General features: G+C 36.4%; 2 protein-coding genes across 3 annotated transcripts in view; both read left to right on the forward strand.

Annotated features, from left to right (window-relative positions):
* LOC126758388 (sushi, von Willebrand factor type A, EGF and pentraxin domain-containing protein 1) overlaps nucleotides 1-8,601 on the forward strand; it is a 67,777-nt gene extending 59,176 nt beyond the window's left edge. For both annotated transcript variants that reach the window (XM_050472644.1, XM_050472645.1), the window contains exons 6-15: nucleotides 3,944-4,093; nucleotides 4,245-4,421; nucleotides 4,501-4,796; nucleotides 4,920-5,328; nucleotides 5,480-5,659; nucleotides 5,717-5,843; nucleotides 5,916-6,028; nucleotides 6,812-7,165; nucleotides 7,226-7,711; nucleotides 7,788-8,601. In XM_050472644.1, coding sequence (XP_050328601.1) covers nucleotides 3,944-4,093; nucleotides 4,245-4,421; nucleotides 4,501-4,796; nucleotides 4,920-5,328; nucleotides 5,480-5,659; nucleotides 5,717-5,843; nucleotides 5,916-6,028; nucleotides 6,812-7,165; nucleotides 7,226-7,711; nucleotides 7,788-7,921 — 2,426 coding nt within the window. In that variant the 3' untranslated portion in view covers nucleotides 7,922-8,601. The remainder of the gene's footprint in view (nucleotides 1-3,943; nucleotides 4,094-4,244; nucleotides 4,422-4,500; nucleotides 4,797-4,919; nucleotides 5,329-5,479; nucleotides 5,660-5,716; nucleotides 5,844-5,915; nucleotides 6,029-6,811; nucleotides 7,166-7,225; nucleotides 7,712-7,787) is intronic.
* A 9,560-nt stretch (nucleotides 8,602-18,161) lies between these two features.
* LOC126758813 (protein twisted gastrulation) lies at nucleotides 18,162-19,915 on the forward strand. Its single transcript, XM_050473193.1, has one exon. The coding sequence runs from the start codon at nucleotides 18,714-18,716 to the stop codon at nucleotides 19,500-19,502; it is 789 nt and encodes a 262-aa protein (XP_050329150.1). The 5' UTR covers nucleotides 18,162-18,713; the 3' UTR covers nucleotides 19,503-19,915.
* The last annotated feature ends 1,325 nt before the right edge of the window (nucleotides 19,916-21,240 follow it).

Consider the following 21,240-nt stretch of genomic DNA (forward strand, 5'->3'; position numbering starts at 1 on the left):
ATAGATATAAGTGTCCGCCATTACGTTTTAAAAATGAATTCGGGCAACTGACCTCCATGGCTGACTCATATACAAGTAAATACCAGCCGAGAACAATCATTTTTTGTAGCAATTGGGGCTGTATGCCAGAAACGCCACGCCGAATATTCTTCTGCAAGGTCACAATAAACACTCCAGCGGTAATCAATCACACGATCTTGGAGGCCAGCTACAGGCTTTCTATGCCTGAATTGCATGTAGCGCCCACTTGTTGTAACCAAAAGTCGCCCACAAGAACATTATCCAATTCAGGTGCGAAAAAGTCATTAGTCATGTAACAATCTCCATTAACTATAACATTATAGACGGCTTTGTTTTGAAGAAATATGGATTAATGATTTTATCTGCCCATAGAACAACCAAATAGTGAATTTTTGAGGATGTAACAGCGACTTAACAAAGGCTTGTGGATTATTATCACGTCACTTAACCCAAAATTGGGTTTTATCACTAAAAAAATGTTCTTTTGCAACTTGGGATCGATAGCCATCTCATTTTAGGCCCATTCACTGAACGTTTAACGCGTTTGATGGTTGTTCTGTTTCAATTTTGGAACGAGTCAGATTATAATAGGTTGTCAAAAAAGTCTTGCGGTATTTTCGCTAGTTGGCGCTGAAAGCGCATAGTTCTAATTTTATTCGTCGCATCGGGTCATGCTATACCTTTTTGGAAAGCTCATTTCACGCGCTAACTTCGCCCGTCGTCGAAAATTGAGATAAAATAGCTGAATTGGTCGAAAGAGACCGGCATTGTAGCAGCCGTAGCATCGGTCAAGAGCTGGGCATGAGTCATCAAAAATTCATTTCAATTTCAATAAAAAAAAAATCAATAAAAATACCGCAAGACTTTTTTGACAACCCATTATATGCTCGCAAACTAAGACCCTTCAGAGTAACGTGGTTCGATATCAATCCATAATTGCTTGAATTCTGACTCTGCTCTGATACAAACCCAACCTATACTTTGCTAATAAATTTGCATAACGTGCAAGCATTGGTCCGAAGTAAGTTTGTTTATATAAAATGAATAAAGCAATATAAAAACTAAGTTTAAATCAAATAACAGCTGTCAAAAATACCAAGGTATTTCCACATTGAAAACCAGAAGTCTAGAGAAAGCAACCTTATGACCATTTCATTCCTTGTCGCATATTTACAAATAGTTGAGTCATCTTATTCCAATTTTATGTGGAAAAGTCTTGAAAAAATGGAGTAGAAACCGAAGAAAATATCCTAAAATTTGTAGACGAACAAAACATATAAAACATATACATATATGTATACACCTATAGTTTAAGATATGAAAATATAGCGCTTTCATAAGACATGTATATTTTAAAGAGCCTATAAATATTATAACTGGAACGAATAATTCAAGGAATATTTTCCGAAAAAGAACGATTGCTAGTCTTATTCCCTGACTTAAGACTACATCGCAATATCCACATGTAGCTTCAGGAAGGGAGGCAGCCACTTTGGAACAACATTGTTAGCGACTATTATGTTGAGCTAGAAAAGCTAAAACTTTCAATATCAAAAGATCAATCAAACTAAATGATTCGTTAACTGAGAGTCTCGAAGGTTGTTTTATAAAGTTTTGTTTTTAGATTAAAGTTATCGGACTTAAGAAAATAATTTCCTCACTTATTATTATTTTTTAACTTTTCGAGTTTTCTAAAGAACAGTTTCCTAAGTTTTTAGAATTTTTCTTTACAACCACTTATTTTATGGGAAGTTTTTTGCGTCTAAAATACTTACTATGTCAATGTCGTCGTATATCTCGTACAGCTCATCGTTACATCGAATGCGATATTCGCCGTGGCCAATGCGCAAGCCATAAATCTTTCGCAGAACTTTTCTCTCAAAAACTCGTAACGTCGACTCATCGGTTGTTGTCATCGTCCAAGCCTCTGCACCATATAGCAGGAAGGGAATTATGAGCGACTTATAGAGTTTGGCTTTTGTTCGTCGAGAGAGGACTTTCCTTTTCAATTGCCTACTCAGTCCGAAGTAGCACCTGTTGGCAAGAGCAATCCTGCGTTGGATTTCCAGGCTGGCACGTAGTCCTTATTTCGTTTGCCATGGTCTTCATCAAAAGGGGGGTCTCTCATCCGAGGCTTGTTGCTTCCTTTCATTGGGGGTGCTTTTTTTTACGTGGCGGGTCCCAAACCAAGCGCACAACCCTTTGTAGGGGATATTTCGCCTTTTCACTTAAGCTCGCCTTCAAACGGATGTCCTTAGGCTACCCAGAGGATACTTGATACTTATTGATTATTGCTGTAAAATTGAATGTTTTTTTGAGTCAGGCTAGATTTAAATTAATTTTGGCTAACTGAATAGGTACTTCAACTTTATTGTTTATACTACTATAGACCAGAACAGATAATTTTTGAAAGCAAACAAAATCATAGTCGGTTGAAACCCATTTTAAATGAAAGATAAAATAACAAAAATTAAAAAAATAAAAATAATTTACGCGCTATCTAAACTTAGAAAAGGTAAGGGAGGGGCGTGAGAGCATTTTTAAGGATTAAAAATGGTTTGGCTCGCTTTCGGGCAAAGCTACGAGTCCTACAGGAAAAATGTTATATGGCAAAGTGGTAGGTAATAAAAGAATCAAAGACTCTTATTTAACACCGTTTCCAAATTTTGAGATTAATTTATGTAAAAAACTGAAATATTCAAGTTTTATCTTTTTATCTTGTACAAAAAGAATTTGTTTCACAAAATTTGGTGTAAATTTTTTTTCTTATGTCCCGAACACTAAATTTTTTTATTAAAAATATTAAGGAAGAAATCTTATTTAGAGGTTTTCGGAAAAAACTCTTATTTTCAATCAAAATTTTTTTTTGATAAAATATCAGAATTCTTTTTTATGTCAATGAGCTTTATATTATTTGAGATCCCTACTTTCTGATAGTATAAAATAGGCATACATTGCTATAATAAATTCTATCAGAAATTACAAATAAAGTTGTGATCTTTTGGAAGCAAATTTTAAATTTTAGTTCAGTTATAGTGTCGAGCTAATGAGACCAAAACTCGGATATATATATACTATATATATAAATATTTCACCAAGTTGCATTTAGAAAATATTTTCTTTCCAACATTTTTCCAATATATTTTTGGGTGTCTTCGCTGTTGTGAAAAAACATTTGTATACAATGAGCGCTGGCGAAACTAAAATGACCATATACAATGTATTATACATACATATGTATTATACCTAGTGCAAGTCTCTATGAAAGTGGCATTGAAAACCAATGTTGATGACCAAAATTTCATACAAATTCGACACAACAACCGGCTGCGCCAAACAAAGGCACAGTAACAACAAAAGCGCACAAAAACAATAAAAAGCGAAAACCAATATTATAAATATTTTAATGACATGTAAAAATATTTGCTTGAGCGCATAGAAAATCCAGTTAAAGCAACAACAAAATGCAGACAGTGTGCGCTAAAAGGAAAAGGCCAACTTTTATTGAATGCCATGCTAACTATAAGGGGCGTGATTAATGCCACAAGACCTGGCATACACACATGCACATATGTGTGTTTAGTAATTGTTGTATGCAAATGCAGTTGGCCAAGGCGTCCATACTTGGTCAACGGTAAAATGTTCTTTGAAAAACGAAAGTCTTTTGCGTGCCACGCCGCATTTTAATTAAGCATTTTCTATGCATTGTTGTTGGAAAAAGTGAGATTAAGCACAATTAATTATATAAGCTTAGACAGTGTTGGTGTAATGGCATATTTTAAGGCGGGCTAACAAGTGTGTGCCTGCAAAGCCGCAATGCGACGAGCGTTAGGCGCGCTTTATGACCTTGCAGCATTGCAAATTTTCAACTAAATTATAAATGTTATTGTGTAACGGTGTTTAATAAATACAAAACTTGCAGGTGAAGTGGTGCAGAAACCGGCCTGGGGCAAAGATCAGCCCAACAACTACAATGGCGAGCAGAATTGTGTGGTGCTGGATGGCGGGCGCAACTGGCTGTGGAACGATGTGGGCTGCAATTTGGACTACCTGCACTTCATATGTCAGCATTGTGAGTGTTTGTTGCAAAAACTGCTTGTTGTTGTAATGCAGTGGTGCTTAATTGCTGCCTAATTGCTTGCCTTTCTATTTTACTCAACTTTACTCAAACTCTATCGCCATCCCACACTAACTTTCTCACTCCCTCTTCCACATTTATGCAGCGCCCCTTTCCTGCGGCTCGCCGGACTCACAGCAGAACACTACAGTTATCGGCCGCAACTACACCTTGGGCAACACAATCATATACGAGTGTCCGAAGGGCCATTCGCTGCTCGGCGATGCAGAGCGCACTTGTCGCGCGGACGGCACTTGGGGCGGACGCGCGCCCACCTGCAAATGTGAGTAGTCGCAAATATTTTTATTTAACCATATTTACCATACTTGCTAAACTACATTGCACCCCCACTCGCCACACAGATGTCGATTGCGGTCCGCTGCCGGAATTGGAGCATGGCGCCATTCTACTGTCGGAGCAGCGCACCAGCTATGGCGTGCAGGCGACCTACACTTGTCACGAGAATTACACGCTCATTGGCAATGAGAATCGCACTTGCGAGCTGACTGGTTGGACGGGCAAACAGCCGGAATGTCTGGTTGATTGGTGTCCTGAGCCGCCACGCATCGCCGGCGGCAGCGTTAGTGTGACGGACCGGCGCGCCGGCTCGACGGCCACCTATGAATGCGAGGCCGGTTATGTGCTGGTGGGCGAACCGGTGAGTCGACTTTTGTTTTCAATAACACGCCAAGCCACTGTAATTTGATTTATGCGCTGGTTTGGTGGTTTTGTAATGTAAATTTATTTACTAATATTTTATGCATTTTATTTGTGTGTGAAGATAATTTCCTGTGGCCTCGGCGGTGAGTGGTCCAGCAAGCCGCCATCATGTCGTTTTGTCGATTGCGGCGCGCCGGCGCGGCCCGATCGCGGTCATGCAGTGTTGGTGAACGCGTCGACAACAGTTGGTTCGATGGTGAAATATGAATGCGAAGAAGACTACTGGTTGGACGGGCCATCGGAGTTGTACTGCACCAAAGAGGGTAAATGGTCGGGTGATGCGCCGGTGTGCGAGTTGGTCGCTTGTGATACGCCGCATGTGCCAGCCGGTTCCTTTGTGGTGGGTTATGATTACAATGTGCACTCGAAGATCCAATACAACTGCGATCCGGGTTATGTGCTGCGCGGCAGTCCGACATTGGAGTGCTTGGAAACCGGCGAGTGGAATACGGATGCGCCGTTCTGTGAATGTGAGTATGAAACTAGCGAAGAAAACTAATAGTTTAATCCAAGACAAACTTCAGGGTTAACCCTTACACCATTTTACTGGTGTATCTACTTCCAATCTACCTTATTGTAAGATTTCAAGAATATTCTCTTATCAACCAAACATTTTTTCAGACATCGACTGCGGCATTATCACACCCATACCATATGGCTCCATAAAATATACACAGAATACCACATATGTGGGTTCGGAGGTCACCTTCAGCTGCACGCAATCCCATAAACTGAGCGGTGTGCCTAAACGGGTTTGCCTGGAGTCCGGCGTTTGGAGCGATGCCTCACCGAAGTGTGAAGGTAAGTCTATTCTCTTTAAATATATTATCCTAATCTAACTTATCTCTCGACTTGCAGAGATCCGCTGCTCCGAGCCTGTACTGGCCGCTCACAGTTTGCTCTCGGTGACAGGCAATGATCGCATGTACGGACGTACTCTAATTCGTACTGCGGACTCAACACAGAACAGCGCACAAACATATAAGTAAGTTACCAAGACTTTCTTTACTTCCTTGATCTTGTGTATACCTCATACCTGTATTTACTTTTTACTTAGGATCGGCGCTTTGGCTAAATATCGTTGTGAGCGCGGCTATAAGATGGTTGGAGAGGCTCTGGTCACATGTGAAGATAATGGCCAATGGAGCGGCGCGGTACCGGAATGTGTGTGTAAGTATTGTTCAGATGATGTTTATCATTGCTGGAAGATTGATCCGTTGCCTATATAGTGGAAGTCTACCTCTTCCTCTACTTCCCCGACGGGTACAGCGTCGAAAACTTTGAGAGCTGGAGTGTTTTCGTCAATTCGGACGACATGACCTAGCCAACGCAGCCACTGTCTCTTAACTCGCTGTACTATGTCAATGTCATCCTCTATCTCCTACAGCTAATCATTCAATCGAATGCGATATTCGCCGTTACCAATGCTCAAAGGATCATAAATCGTCCGCAGAACCTTTCTCTTGAAAACTCGTAACGTCGACTCATCAGATGTTGTCATCATCCATGCCTCTGTACCATATAGTAAGGGAATAATGAGTGTCTTATAGAGTGGAGTGCTCACCTCACTTTTATTCAGGTTCTAAGCACTGTCAGGTCTCCCGTTTCATATATACAAATATGTCACAAAGAACTTTTTGAATTCTATTGGACAACAAGAACAGGGTTTATAAAGACATTCTCTTCGCCTAACCTCAAAGTGAGGGGAACTTCGATTCATCGACTTAATGTTGCTTGATGTTGGCGGTGCTTCGCCTTTTTTTGTCCGCACCTTGATTATTATTTGAGTCTTCCTTTCCGCTTTCCTTTCTGGTGAAATCTCAACTTAACCTGCTACATTTTTGACTGAAGATCTTCGATATTTCGTCATCAAATAGTTTTCCCTTTAAGATCCTTACCTCTATTGTATGAAGTCTCAACTAAATACCCTGAAACTTTTCATCTCTCCTCTAGATGTTGAGTGCGGTATTCCAGCTAATATTACGCATGGCAAGATGACTCTAGCCACAAATGTGACATATTATGGCGCAGCTGTATTATACGAGTGCAATCCTAACTTCAAACTCGACGGCGTATCACGTCGCTTGTGTACAGAAGACGGCACCTGGAGTCACGAAACACCAGCATGCATTGAGATCACTTGTGATGAACCGGACATCAGCGAAAATCTGATTGTCGATATTATCGATCACTCAGTAGGCTCGCAAGCGAAATTCAAATGTGCCAAAGGACGAACGCTGATCGGCAATGATACCAGGGTCTGTCTAAAGAACGGCAAGTGGGCGGGGAAGAGCCCAAGCTGCAAGCGTAAGTAGAATTTGATATTTAATTATTCTTGGAAAACAATGAAATATTACTTCCATACAGCTGTGGACTGCGGCCGACCGCCGATGATCGAGAATGGACGCGTCATAGTTGTGAATGAGTCGACGCTATATGGCGGCTCTGCGGAGTATCACTGCATACCGAGCTACAATCGCATCGGGCAGTATCTGCGCAAGTGCACCGAGGATGGCACCTGGAGTGGCGATGAGCCGCGTTGTGAAGTTGCCGCCACCGAGGCACAAGAAAGTTCTAGCTTAGGTACCGGCATTGCAATCGGCGCCACAGTCATCATTTTGCTGCTCTTCATTATCGGTCTGATATTTCTGCATCGCAACAAAGCGCGACCGGTCAAGAATACCGAGAATGTGCAGGCGGCCGAGACCAAAGATGAACGCAATGCGGCGGTGATGTCTTACTCAACGCTCGAAGCCAATAACCGCCTACATTTGGACAATGGACCACCGGCGACATTTAATACGTTTCAAGTGAATGGACGTAATGGTAATGGGACCATTGGCCGCAAGCCAGGTGGGTGAAAAGTGACGTTGAAACACAAAATTTATTAATTAATTTTTCCGTTTCAATTTTTGTTTTTGGCACACAGAGAACATCTACGATCAAATACCCAGCGAGCAATTCTACGATGCGCCATATGAGATGCGCAACAACGACGAGGTCTACGAACCTGAACCGACGGCCGGAAATGTCATCACCATAAACGGCATATCGGTGCGATGAGCAGCATGCGGAACCGCCGAGTCAGCACGTCGTTGTGGTTATTTTTAATAAATATTACATAAATTAAGTGCTAAATTCATGTTGAGCATTTAAATTAGTAATTTGGGGGCTCTTCCAGCTCTTTCATTATTTTTGTTTTCGTACTACAGTGCATGCTGCTCCATTGGGCAGGCATTGCCATTAATTTCTGTGTAGCATACTATAGAGTGTATGAAATATGGCATGAGTAGGCGCGAGTTCACTCTAACTTGAGCCTCGGACTGAGTATTAGCGAAGAATGTTTTAAGAGAGCGCATATTTAGTAATTTCATACAATAACTACTTGTTTGTGGCTTCTAAAAGTACAGTCCAACAGTTTGTTTTTGAAAATAATTTCATATGAAACTCAAGCTTAAAGTTATAGCTCGCACTCTTATGTATAACGAATCGTCCTTATATATATTTCGTATATATATATATATATATTACATAATCGTGTAAACTCTCTTATAATCCTATGCATATACTGTTGTAATGAATAGACGAATATAATTAGCGTATCTATCTAGTAATAGAATTGTAGATTTTGTAAATTTTTTGCTTAGTTTTAAATTAAGAAATATGTTTACCCATTTTAGGTCTAAGTTGCCTTGTAAATATTACGTTATCTGTTTAATTTGTATGTTAACTAAATATTTATTAATATAAATGGTCTGTGTCGCACAATAAATAAATTATAATAACGAAATAAAATATACCATATGTTGAATAATAAACAATACTTGACAGAATATTGAATTAATTTCGAAAAAATATGTAGTGTTGAGAACATAAATTAATAACGGATTATAAAAATCAAAAATCTAAGAAAAATGTTGAAATTAGTCAATTAGTTAAATTGGTGATATAAATGATCCATTCATAAAACTCAATTTCAATATGATTATCTATAATATTCAAATCTGTTAATACAAGATGTATCCTAAGAATAATTTATAGGAATGTTCTTCAAAACTTCAGCGTTAAAAAAATCACAAAAATCACTGATTTTTCAGTGGGTCACAATGAGATGATCCCTTAATAAAAAAAAAAGTCGAACCAGAATTTGCTGTTGACATCTGTAATACGATTTTTTAAACTTTAAATTAATTCTCTAAAGTAATGAATATTATCAGGGGCGGATCCAGAAACCGTTTTTGGGGGTCATGATGGAAAAATTTCAAATCTGCCTGCTAATATCAAATTCTCCTAAATAGAAAAAACAGATTATAAATCGTAGACGTGCGGGTGACATACTTTATTGCAATATATGATACTGGGGACAATTGTGTATAGAATAAAAAAAATTCACAAAACAAAACGATGTGGGCCAAGTTTTGAGAATCTTTCGTGAACTTCTGCTGCACTGACATCAATGTCATGATGCGTGTGCAGGCCGATCAATCTATTTATCTTGAAGCATGTTCGTTCTCAGCCACGTTTTTATGCGGCGAAATGTCGAAAAAGAGCGTTCAGAGCTCGCATTCGTCACAGGAAGTGTGCAGAATATGCGAAGAAACCTTTGTATTAGGGTATAGGTCTAAGTCGCAGTTCTTCAACGCTTCCAATGCAGTAGTCGGTAACTTGTTATCTTTTTCAAAGCATATACTTTTTCTGGAAGCAGCAAACTCAGTTGAAATCCATTCAATACTTCTCTATAGAAGCGCGTCTTCAAATTTGTGCCGATTGTAGCCAACAGAGGAATATACACTGAGACCCTGTAGTATTCTTCGCAAGTTCTCACGCAGACATTTTCACGTTTTGTTTCTCGGCAGCAGATTCTTGGTTTTTCTTCGTCAACTTTCAGTTCTGCCGCCATTTTTTCGTATCTTAATAAATGGATCGAAAATGTTCCTCAGCTTTTTGTCTTCAATTTAGAATGTTACAAGCAGTGTGCTTATCATGTTTTATGGCTTTTCCAGATCGATCGATTCTGTCTGAAAAATCACGCTGAGTGAATGAGTTAGAGATGAAATATCACATAGGCAAAAAAATTTAAATTTGCTGCGATAAGTATCGTTGCTTTTTTTGTTACTCAATATTTTTTTCCTCCCTTGGAGGAGGGAAATGTGCCCCAATTTCCCCTCTGAACCCGCCACTGGTATTATAGTGGTATTTTATACATGCACTTTTATACGTAATTTTTCAATACAATGGCGGAAATTGAAATTATTTTATTTTGTATAAAAAGAAGAAATATGTGCTGTTTCGTTAATTATTGATTCCTTTTTTTTGGGACATACAGTTAAGAAAGTGAAAAAAGTATAAAACATGTCAAATCTTTAAAAAAATTACTACTATGGATAAGAGCAAGATTTTAACTTTCCAAAAAGAAAATCTTAGCATACGGAAGATCAGTGAAGGAGTTGGATTCAAGAAGTCTGCCGTCGGGAGTTTTTTGAAAAAAATTCAAAGAGTCTCTGAGTAGAAAGGGTGAGCAGGGTCGGCAAATACAATGCATTAGCCTAAAGAATCGATGCAAAACCACTGAGGACATCAGTATAGAGATCATAGAAGACCCTGAAGCCGAAATCACTCCTACGGTATGCTGATTTGAATGCTCGGCGACCCGCAAAAAAAGCCACTTTTGACTAAGAAAGTGCTTCAACAACGCCTCTGATGGGCTATTAAGTACCAAAGCTGGAATGAAGTCGATACGCAGAAAGTAATCTTCTGACGAGTTCAAGTTCAACATGTTATGTAGCGTCGGGATGTCGTACGTAAGAAGAAAAACTGGTGAACGCTATAGCGAAGAGTGCCTACGAAGAACGGGTAGGTAGGCAGGAGTATTGGTTGGGGATGCTTTTCTTGCCCATGGACTTGGAAGATTGGCTCTAATAGTTGGAACAGTAAATGCAATTAAGTGCCAACAAACACTGGAGGAATATTTAAGACCTTCAATTGAAGAGCACTTTTCGCAAGAAAACGGGCTTATCTCCCAAGCTAATTATGCGCCATGTCAGCGTGCCTATTTTTATTTATTTATTTATGTTTTTTCATGCTTGCAGTTTACACAATTTATTTCATTAGTGATATTAATTGTAAATTTTTTCTAGCTAGAAGACCTTCTCTCGAAAATGGAGTTTCGACTTTGGAATGGACAGGTTTCAAGCCAAATTTAAACCCATTGTGAACCTTTGGTATATTATTAAAACAAAGGTCGCAAAGAAGAGACCCAGTAGCTTAGCTGAGTTGGATAAAATTTTCGAGAATTTCTGGTATAAAGAAATCGCAGCACAAACATTGCAGAAAAAACTGTTTTCTCTGATTTAACTTTATTTACGAATATAATAAGCGCACACAATTTTAAACATCAAAATCTAAGACACTTACTCGAAAAACTAAGAAAAACCATTAATTTTTTAGCTGTCTGGATTTGAATATCCGCCACTGTAACTATTCCTGAATTTAATATAATTTCAAATCACTAAATAACACACAATCGACTTCCATGAAACAAGGCCTTTCCAAATAAAATTAAAAATATATATTTTAAAAACAACTTTTTGTTATAAATTATTTGTAAACAAACAACAAAAGAAGTTTTGTGAAGTGATTATCGCTTAAATAATACTTAAGTGCCACAGCACGCCCCGCAAACAAGAGACATTGTCACCAAAATGAAGTTGTTTACCTACTAATGTGTTGTTAAAAATAAGTCCTCCCATATTTATCTATTATTATCACAGCGCAGCTAAACGAATGCACCCTAACCTAAAACATAAAGTACCTGCTTGCTTTGGCTCTTAATCCCTCAACACTTCACTTCCAAATATCAGTCACTCTTCGCCGCCGCAGAAAACCAGTGCTAGTGCGTACGCGCCGCTTAAACTCGATTTACTTACAATACAAAATTAATATAAAAAAAAAAAACGAAAATGTTGAAATTGCTGCAAAATCATCCGATCGCCTGCAACGTCTTTTTTGTGGGTTTTGTTTTTGTTATGCAAAAGGCATTGCAACTCTTTTGCGCCGCCGAAATGAAGCTAGAACAGCTGGGCCAACTGCAAGTGCAGCAGAAATTTAATAGAAGAACAGCGGCTAACGAAAGGAGGGATTGAGCGTGAACGAATAAAGGGTCATTGTGCAATTGTAATGAATATATTAGTAGCTTTATTTCAAAAAAAAATTTATAAAAATGAATTTAATAAAAAATTTCAAATATGAGATGTTTTCAAGGAAAATAATTATAAATTCAATATTTTTGTTATAAATTTAAAATTTTGTATATAAATTTTGTTTGTATTGAAATGTAATAAATATTAATATTTGTATTGACAATTATTCCAACATTAATTTTTGCGCTCACTACACCACTGTGCTTCATGGGAGCCATCAACAGACCAACAGTGTTGTTCGGTTTTGGCTTGAAAAAATATTTATACATATAGTAACTCTTTATGTAGTGAAAATATAATTCAGATTTATTGTGAATGAAGGTTTGGTGTTCATGAAAACCATACAAAAAAATCCAAAAAATCATAAAAAATACTTTAATACATAGTACAGAATAGGAAGTAAAGAAATTTTTTTTTACTAGTTAGAAAAAATTGTTTTTTAAATATGTATTTCAGTTTTATTTTTCTTCAAAACTGAGAAATTCATAAACACAGATTTTTTTCACTTGAATGGAAGATTTTTTCCGATCAAAAATTTTCGAGACATTAAATAAAAAGCCAAGGCAATTCGAAAACAAACCTTGTTCTTCTGATTTTGAAGAATTTTTTAACTCGTTGACCGCCAGTATATCAGCGGTTATCACGACAAAAATCTACAAATCTATTTCTGCCGCTACATTAACAACAACAAAATTTACTCCAAGGTGCCAAGCAAAAAAATATATATTGCTCTTTGGCCTAGGCATGTATCATCACCGGCGATACATTGGCGCTTGGGGGTAGTTTTTTGTCTTGATCACCGCTGATATACTGGCAGCCAAGGTGTTAAGCACAATCGAGTAAAACTTTTACCAACAACTAACATACCACCCTAATGTCAGCACACCTTAGCAAACTTATATCCACACTCCACAGAATAAAAATTAATGCGTTCTTAAGCTGAAATCACTTTTTATTCATCAATTTCGTTTACTCAGCATTTTTGTATATACGCCAGCTTATAAAACTCAATCGTAGTGGAATTTTTTACAACCCAACTTTTTTTCCAAAAAAAAAAAAATAATAATAATTCTTCTCTTTTAGTATTGTCTACAGTTTGATATCCGCAAATAGCGATAAATCTGCCTTTAAAACCTGATTTCTCCACAAACAACAATTAATAATAATAGAAAATTTATACACGTGCGCATGTGTTTGTGTGTGTTGTGCGCGAGCGCCCATACTAATAATAATGCAAAAATTTATTTCTCTGCTTAACCTGTTCCCGAAGTCACACTGTGTGAGACGCAAAAAGTAAAACCAAGTCGATATTACAAATGCTAAAACGCAAGAAATGCAGCACAACAAACAGAGACAAGCAAATGGCTTAGAAAATATTAGGAGAGCGTGCGAAAGCAAAGAGAGCACCTAAGAGCGCAATATTTTAAGAGCAATCGAGCAAAGAGCGGCCTAATGAACAGAATCTATAATGTCAATTTAATTAATAATATATTCAGTAATCACTTAAGTATATTTATGCGAGTGTGTGTGTTTGTGTGGGCATTATAAGTTGTGTGTATGTATGTATGCCTGTGTTTTTGCTCACTTAAGTGGTTATATATACATATGAGAATATTGGTACTTTTAATGCATTATGTGAGTGGTACTCGAAGTGTACCCGAAAGTGGTTACTTTGAGTCAATTTGCTAGGAAATCAGTAAAAAATCGAAAAATATTACATTTTGAAAAAAAAAATTTCAATTTTTTTTTAATATTTCTATATTATATATTTTATAAAAAACGAAAAAAATCATATTTTCAAAAAATATTGAAAAAAAATTTAATTTTATTTTCTATTTCTATAACTTATACCTGTTAAATACTACACTAAAATTTCAAACTAGTATTTTAAAAATTTTATATTTACAGGCTTCTAATGTGTAGCCACTTAGCTCAAACAGCTCGGTCAGTATGTTTTTAAAAGCGTTTTGTTTTTTTCAAAACTAAATTTTCATATTTGCTTTAGTGATTACTCGGTTACATAGGTTTCCTCGGATATAAAAGAACCTTTTTTCAAAAATGTTTTTCTCATATAAAAAAAAAGAAATATTTTATTCGAATTTTTTTATTGCTACAAACTCTCACTATTAACAAAGAAATTCTGAATTTTTTGGAAAAAATATTTTAAATTCGGCTATTACGCCATTTCCAGTTACCCCTCAGAAAAAAGATGCACCCGCGTTGGCAGAATAACTCCTTACAGGATAATCTAAAGTGAAAAATACATGTTTTAGTTAAAACCTTAACTTAGAAATTCGACGAAGGAAAAAAACTGAGAATTGGATTTTTTGCCGACATTTTTACAAAGAAATGCAATTTTCAGTGAGCATTTCGCCATATTTTTTCAAATAGTTGTAATCGAAAAAAATCTTCGTCCAAGTATTTAAGGTTTGTATCTCAAAGATAGGATCAACTTGAAAATTAAGGACAAAATTCTAGAAGTGTTTGTAGGATTTAATAAGACAATTAATAAAATCGATTTTTTGAGACCCGTAAACCTATGGAACCTCTTAATATATGGTTTAATATTAGGGTGTGTCAAAAAACAATATTTTTTTTCTTCGATACCTCAAAAAAAGCCTCTCTATTTTTTTCTCATTGTTATTTACTTTTCCAACTGCTCGAAAAAATACTTCGTTTCAAAGATCTTGTAGACCAGTAAATTTTCCACAAAGATATGGGTTTTGCAATATAAAATGTTTTTTCATTGAATTATAAAAATTCAGAGAAAAAAGTATTGCCTAAAAATAATCAAATTTAATGTTAAATATATTTTAAAAGGTTAGGTTTACAAAAAAATGATAAGAGACGATTTTGTTGAGCATTCAATTTCCTTCAAAAGCTATTAATTGAGATATCTTTAGTAGTAGTTAGAAGCGAGATACATAAAATAGAAAATAAGTTAAAGTAAAAGACCTTTTCGTTACAATTAAGAGCTCATACTTGGAAAGATTTCTTTAAAGTTGCTTAAGAACACAAGGAAAAAAAATATTTTCGTTTGACCCACCCTAATAAATATGCCTTTAAAATTTTACAACCGATACAGTATTTTTTTTAGTCTGTCATACTACATAGGTGTGCCCCTTAATATTTCAAATTTTCAATTATCAAACAGATTGTAATTAAATTAAAATTTAAATAATTGTTGAACTTTTTTTATGTACCTAAATTTATATTATTTTATTTATTTATCTTCATATACCATATGTACATATTCATGTGTAGACCAGTCACAGCCTTAAACTAACCAGAAATCCACCAGCCAAGTAACAGCAGAAATCATTGCTAGGCCTGGTATATGTGTATGCATATTCGAATAAAAATGTAACTATGTATGTGTATGCATACATGTTTGTATGTAATGTTATGCATTTGTAAGTTGATTATTTAAAAAACACTTCACATCTATCCATACTAACCTAGGGACATACCTAAGTGTGTACGAATACTTAAACAACAAGAAATGCTGAAATGACAAAGTCGCACTCACACACACAAACACACACTTGTCACTTGTGGAGCCTAACAATGTTGATTTCTCATTGTTTGCGCATTTTTGTGACTTCGTAATCTCTCAGCAGTCAGCGTTGGCATTGGATAACAAAGCAACGCTTCAACAGTGTATGCCGCAGAGCTGACTTAGGCACCAGAATACAGATGCTTGCTAGTGACGAGCAATAATCTGATGGTTATGCTCAACAAATTAATCGCATATCGAACATGTTTGTATAAAAATTATTAAATTTTTTGGGTTCAATAATTTTTTTTTATAGACCACTCTCCAGTCCAAGATTTAACAGAATCAAAATTCAATAATTTCTAATACTTTCTGGGCAAAAATAATTTGAAAAAATCAATTAAAAAGTAAATATTATTTTCTTATAAGTAAATTTTTTATTTTTGTAATTTTTTATAAGTAAATTATTGATTGAAATTCCTGATTTTTTATAACCTTTTAGAAGCAAATTATCGATTAAAATAGTAATTTACAACCTTGATAATATCAACACCAGCAGCAAGATTTCATCAAGCTTAGAAAATTAGCAATAGTATCTTTTCGATAACTTTTAGCATAGTAATTTTTAATTCGATAAATCTTCCGTAACCCAAAGTCAAAATGACTTGATAATCTTAAGTATTTAGCAACTGTCCTCTAGAAGACGCCTAAATTTTTCATAAAATGAACAGACGTTTGTCAAAGAAGATGAGAAAATATTTCCAATTTTTTTTAATGTTCTAAGAATTCTTGACTTTATATGCGTAGGTATATACGACTTTCAAGCCAATTAACTTTATACTTCTATCAATTCTCGATAATCTCTCACACTCTTAGGGCTTTCAGCTCAAACTATCCTTTCAACCTACTATTACAACAAATTCAATGCAGAATTATATCTAAATTTTACAAATACCTTTCGAAGAGGTCATACTATCAGCAATCGGTCTTAAATGAATCGATGCTTAACCTTCAGATGCTTCAATTTATGTTTTCTTGCACCCAATTTACGACATAAATTGCATAGTATTTGTTTTTCCATAATAAATACAATTTTTAAAGACACTTTAATCAACTTTTTCCAGTTATTTTTCTTCTGAAACATATTTCCTTAAAATCGATAATATTTAGATATCGGCATATATCGGTATCGAAAACTATCGTTTATCGATAATAACGCACAGTGTTCCCACCAATATGCTTCGCTGACATTCATCTTAAATTAACCATTTGCTCAACAAAGATGTGTGCGCCCGATATAAGAGACACTTTGGTAATGATCAACAGAGCATAACGGAATGCGACAATAGATAAAATTACACTAAGATTTTTCATGCACAGAAATAAATTGTGTTTGTTAGAACTGCTGGTAGCACATACTTACTTTAATGAGACCTTTGGATACTTATGCATATTAAGAAGAACTAGATGTTTGCCAATAAGAGTCATAAAGGCCCGGTAGCGTCTATTTTGGTGGACGTGGTAATATAATGATTAGAGGAGTATACTATTACTCTTCAAGATATGGATTCGATCCCTGTTTCAAACTACTTAAAGATGTTTTCTTATTGTGTGACTTTGGCAGGCAAAGGTCTGTTAAGTAAAATAAACATTTATTACTTTTTCGAAAGGGTCTCAAAATTTTCAAAAAACTGAATTTTTCAGATAATAGATAAAAAGAAACTCGATTAGGATTTGGCAGGCAAAGACGATCGATTCACTGTTAAGTAAAATAGTCTCAAAACATTTATTAATTTTTCGGAAGGGTTTTAGCAATTTCAAAAACCTGAAGTTATCAGACAACACTAAGGCTTTAAGAGTAATTAGGAAGGGAAAGAGAAGCTCGTATAGGATTTGGTGGGCAAAAACGATACTCTGTTAAGTAAAATAGTCTCAAAACATTCCCTCATTTTTCAAAAGGCACTTCAAATTTTTAAAAAGCTAATTTATCGGACAACACTAAAGCTTTAAAACTTATTAGGAAGAGAAAGAGAAGCTCGATCAAAAATTAATTATGTTCAAATATAAAATTCCATGAATAGCCTGTTTGTTCCTCATTTGAGAACCCGGACTTGGGAGTTTTGCCCATGAATAAACCGTATTTTCGGCTTTACGATTATTTAGAAGTATATACAAGTTAAATACTCACACACAATTCTTATGAAAAGCTAATTTTCCATCTTCTAAGGCTCTTTACACCCCTGTCTACTTGTATATTTATTTTGAGCCTCCAACGCCACTCTACTGATTCATTAATAAGAAACCCATTTTTTAACAGCTATTTCTTCCCTTTTCTTGTCAAAAGTGGTGTATTATGATGTCAGCTTAGCATTTGTCATAATCTAAATAACTCTAAATCAAATAAGCATTCCATTTTCGAAAATTCTTTACACTTTTGTCTACACTTCTTTTAAGCGTGGGGTCTACTGATTCTTTACTAACAAAAACTGTTTTTTACCAGCCAAACTTAGCTGTTCTTTCTTCATTTGCTTTGTCATCTTTTTACAGTGTAGTCTCAAATCTAGCACGTCAATAGCAACGCCATATCAGTATGCACTCGGCGTCGCATAGCTCGGTCAAGTGGTTTTCCGAACCCATTTAATTTGTTATCCTTTGTTTCCCAGCAACGAGATTACACAAATTCAAGTGAAATTGATATGAGAAACACAAACAAAAAGTGACGATAAAAAAATAATGAGCCAAGAAATATGTATGAGCATGTCCACAAGCCTATACAAACGACGTCCAACTTACCTGTGCGACGAGTTTGGCAGTTTTTGTATCCTTTTCTCTTAACTTCTGACGCTTCAAAGCAGACAGTAAATAAATATGAAAACAAGACAAGAAACACGCCATCCAACTATACTACTCACTTTCGTGCTCTTTACAAAAAGACCAAAAAAAAAAAACAAAGAAAGCAAGACTCTCTTACGCGTCGAAAGAGCGACTTGTTTAATAACGTAGTTAACAGTTTGTTTGTACACACGCTTGAACAGTTTATCTCTGATCCTTAAAGCGAATAGTACAACGTGTGTGGAAACGCGTTAAGTAACGCAACGTCGTCAATAATTTCATTTTCGTTGCTTTGGAATTCGTAGAGTGTCTTCTTATCATATGCAACATGTATAAACGGCTAGCGACGCCAGTGCCAGCTGCCACACAAATTCTCATTATCGTTTTGCTGGCGTTCAGCTGTCAGCTGCTCACCACTGCTAATGACGTCACGCGCGACGGCTGCAATGAGTTCGTTTGCGGTTCCATCGTCTCCAAGTGCCTCTTAACGCAGAGCTGTCAGTGTAAATTAAGCAACGCAACTTGTCTGCAAGAATGTCTCAACTGTTTGGGCGATTTGTATACGGAATGCTGCAGCTGCTTGGATATGTGTCCGAAGATCACGGATGCACTTGACGCCGCCGCGCCACGTTCACAATATGGCGAATTCGAAGGCTTACCCGAACTATTCGAGACGCTGACCGAAGATGATGACAACTGGACGGTGATGCGCTTTCCCATGCGCTCCAGTTCACGGCGTCATTATGGCGCCGGATTCGGTGTCAGTTTGGTGGGTGCCGGGAACGATGGTGATGCTATTGACCGCCAAGCCTCGCTACAGAAGCTACAATCGACAGCAACATCGGCGGCGGCGCAACTAAATTGTACAGTGATCTATCTCAACGAGTGCAAAACGTTTCACAAGTGTGCGCAAGATTGCGAGAATATGGGCGCGAATAGTTATCGCTGGTTCCATGATGGCTGCTGTGAGTGTGTGGGCGCCAATTGTCTCAGTTATGGCATCAACGAAAGCCGCTGCTCGGCGTGTCCAGAAGATGAGGAGAATGCCGCCGCTGCTGAGGATTACGACGACGAATCGACGTGGACCTATGGCGAGGAGGAGAATAATTATAATTAATTTATTGTGCGTTGCGTATATGATGACGAGGAAGTGCTGGAAGCGAGAGAGAAGTTGACATGTAACGAAAAGTGTTTTTGTTACACGATTTTTATACGATTTAGTGCACTCAGTCAGCCTGCCGCCAGTGATAAGCTATAGTTAGCTACATGCATCTATATATATATATGTATATTTGTATTTGTGTATATTAACGCAGCGTTTCTTCTGTGGTGTTGGCAAGTCAAGTGTTGTGGGGCTAATTGTATGCCGAAGTAATGTTGTCTTACTTCATTTAGTCTTTAGTGTTTTTAATATTAAATAAATTATGAAAATGTGTACGCGCATGTAAATGTCTGTGTATTAGTGTCATTGTTATTTTTCGCTAAAATTTTTGTACTCATAAAAAATAAAATTAGTTTTAAAATAATAAATGAGATTTAATTACAAAAAAAAGTATACTCTTGTGCAAAACTTATATAGCTAACTTAAAATATACCGACTTTATGACCGTTTCGAAAAAAAAAATACTTTTAGAAAAAATTCAAAAATTCTAAAGTACAGAATTTTATAAAAATAATACTTTTTGCTTTTTTTCGAGAAACTAAAAATAAACAAAAAAATAATTTTTACTAAACCAAAAAACCACAAAGGGTGTTCGCACTATTTTTGAACCAAATTTTTGTGGCATTAAAAATTACATTCAATATTTATATACACGCAAACAGAAAAAGTATTCACTTCAAGTAATCTTATAAACTCCTAAAAACTCCTAAAAATAGTTGTAATTAAATAGTAAAGAAGACCTGTGTTACCTTCATAACTTTTGAATATGATCAGTACTATGAGAACCACTTCTTCCACAAAACATATACATAAGGATATTAAAACGCTCAGCATTAACGTAGAGAAGCACGAAAGATGCCCTGCCCTAACACCACACATCTGACACCCTACTCCCTTTGGTCCGAGCCCGTCGAAACAGCACGTTTCCTAGGCCTACCGTTGGATAACGTCGATGACAACTTAACTTATCCTTAGCATCCTAACAGAGATTAGGAACCCGTTACAACAACAACAACAGAAACATGCACTAATATTAAGGTATGCCTATGGGTATATAACTAGTAACTTGCTGTTGGTCCTTCTTTTACTTGACTACCCTTTAAGATGCCTTCTAAAGCAACATCTTCCTCCCAGGTGAGTTTTGAAATTGATTTTAACTATTGATAACACTAATAACTTACTGTCTTCTAGGTACTCTTAATAAATCCATACAGCTCTACATACAGCGCACATCAAGCTCAAATGTCAGCAAACACATAAAAAGTTCTACTGGTAAATCTCTGTTAAACTTCACCACATTTAGACAGAGCCGACCTTGCGACTTGTTGGTATTCATAAACATAAATAAATCACCACCCAATAATTATTCAATTGGAATATTGAGCAGATCTTGAAGATCTGGCGTACTTACCGATGCAAAGAGCGCTAGTTCGCACTGGGTATTGTAGCAGCTTAAACTCCTACCTATCCAGACTATATCCTGACGTACAAACCCTATGCCTTGCATACAACGAGTTCCTGAATGACGCTAATCACCTCTTTGCATGGCCAATGAAATACTATTATATTAATATACAAGCAAACATAAAAAATATTCACTTAACCCCCCTCTCTATGGTCCGATTTCGTTGAAACAGCGCGTTTCGTGGACCTACCGATAAGTGACTTCGATGCTAACACCTGACTTTCTGTC

The sequence above is a fragment of the Bactrocera neohumeralis genome, chromosome 5 (genome assembly GCF_024586455.1).
Source record: "Bactrocera neohumeralis isolate Rockhampton chromosome 5, APGP_CSIRO_Bneo_wtdbg2-racon-allhic-juicebox.fasta_v2, whole genome shotgun sequence".
Lineage (NCBI taxonomy): Eukaryota > Metazoa > Arthropoda > Insecta > Diptera > Tephritidae > Bactrocera > Bactrocera neohumeralis.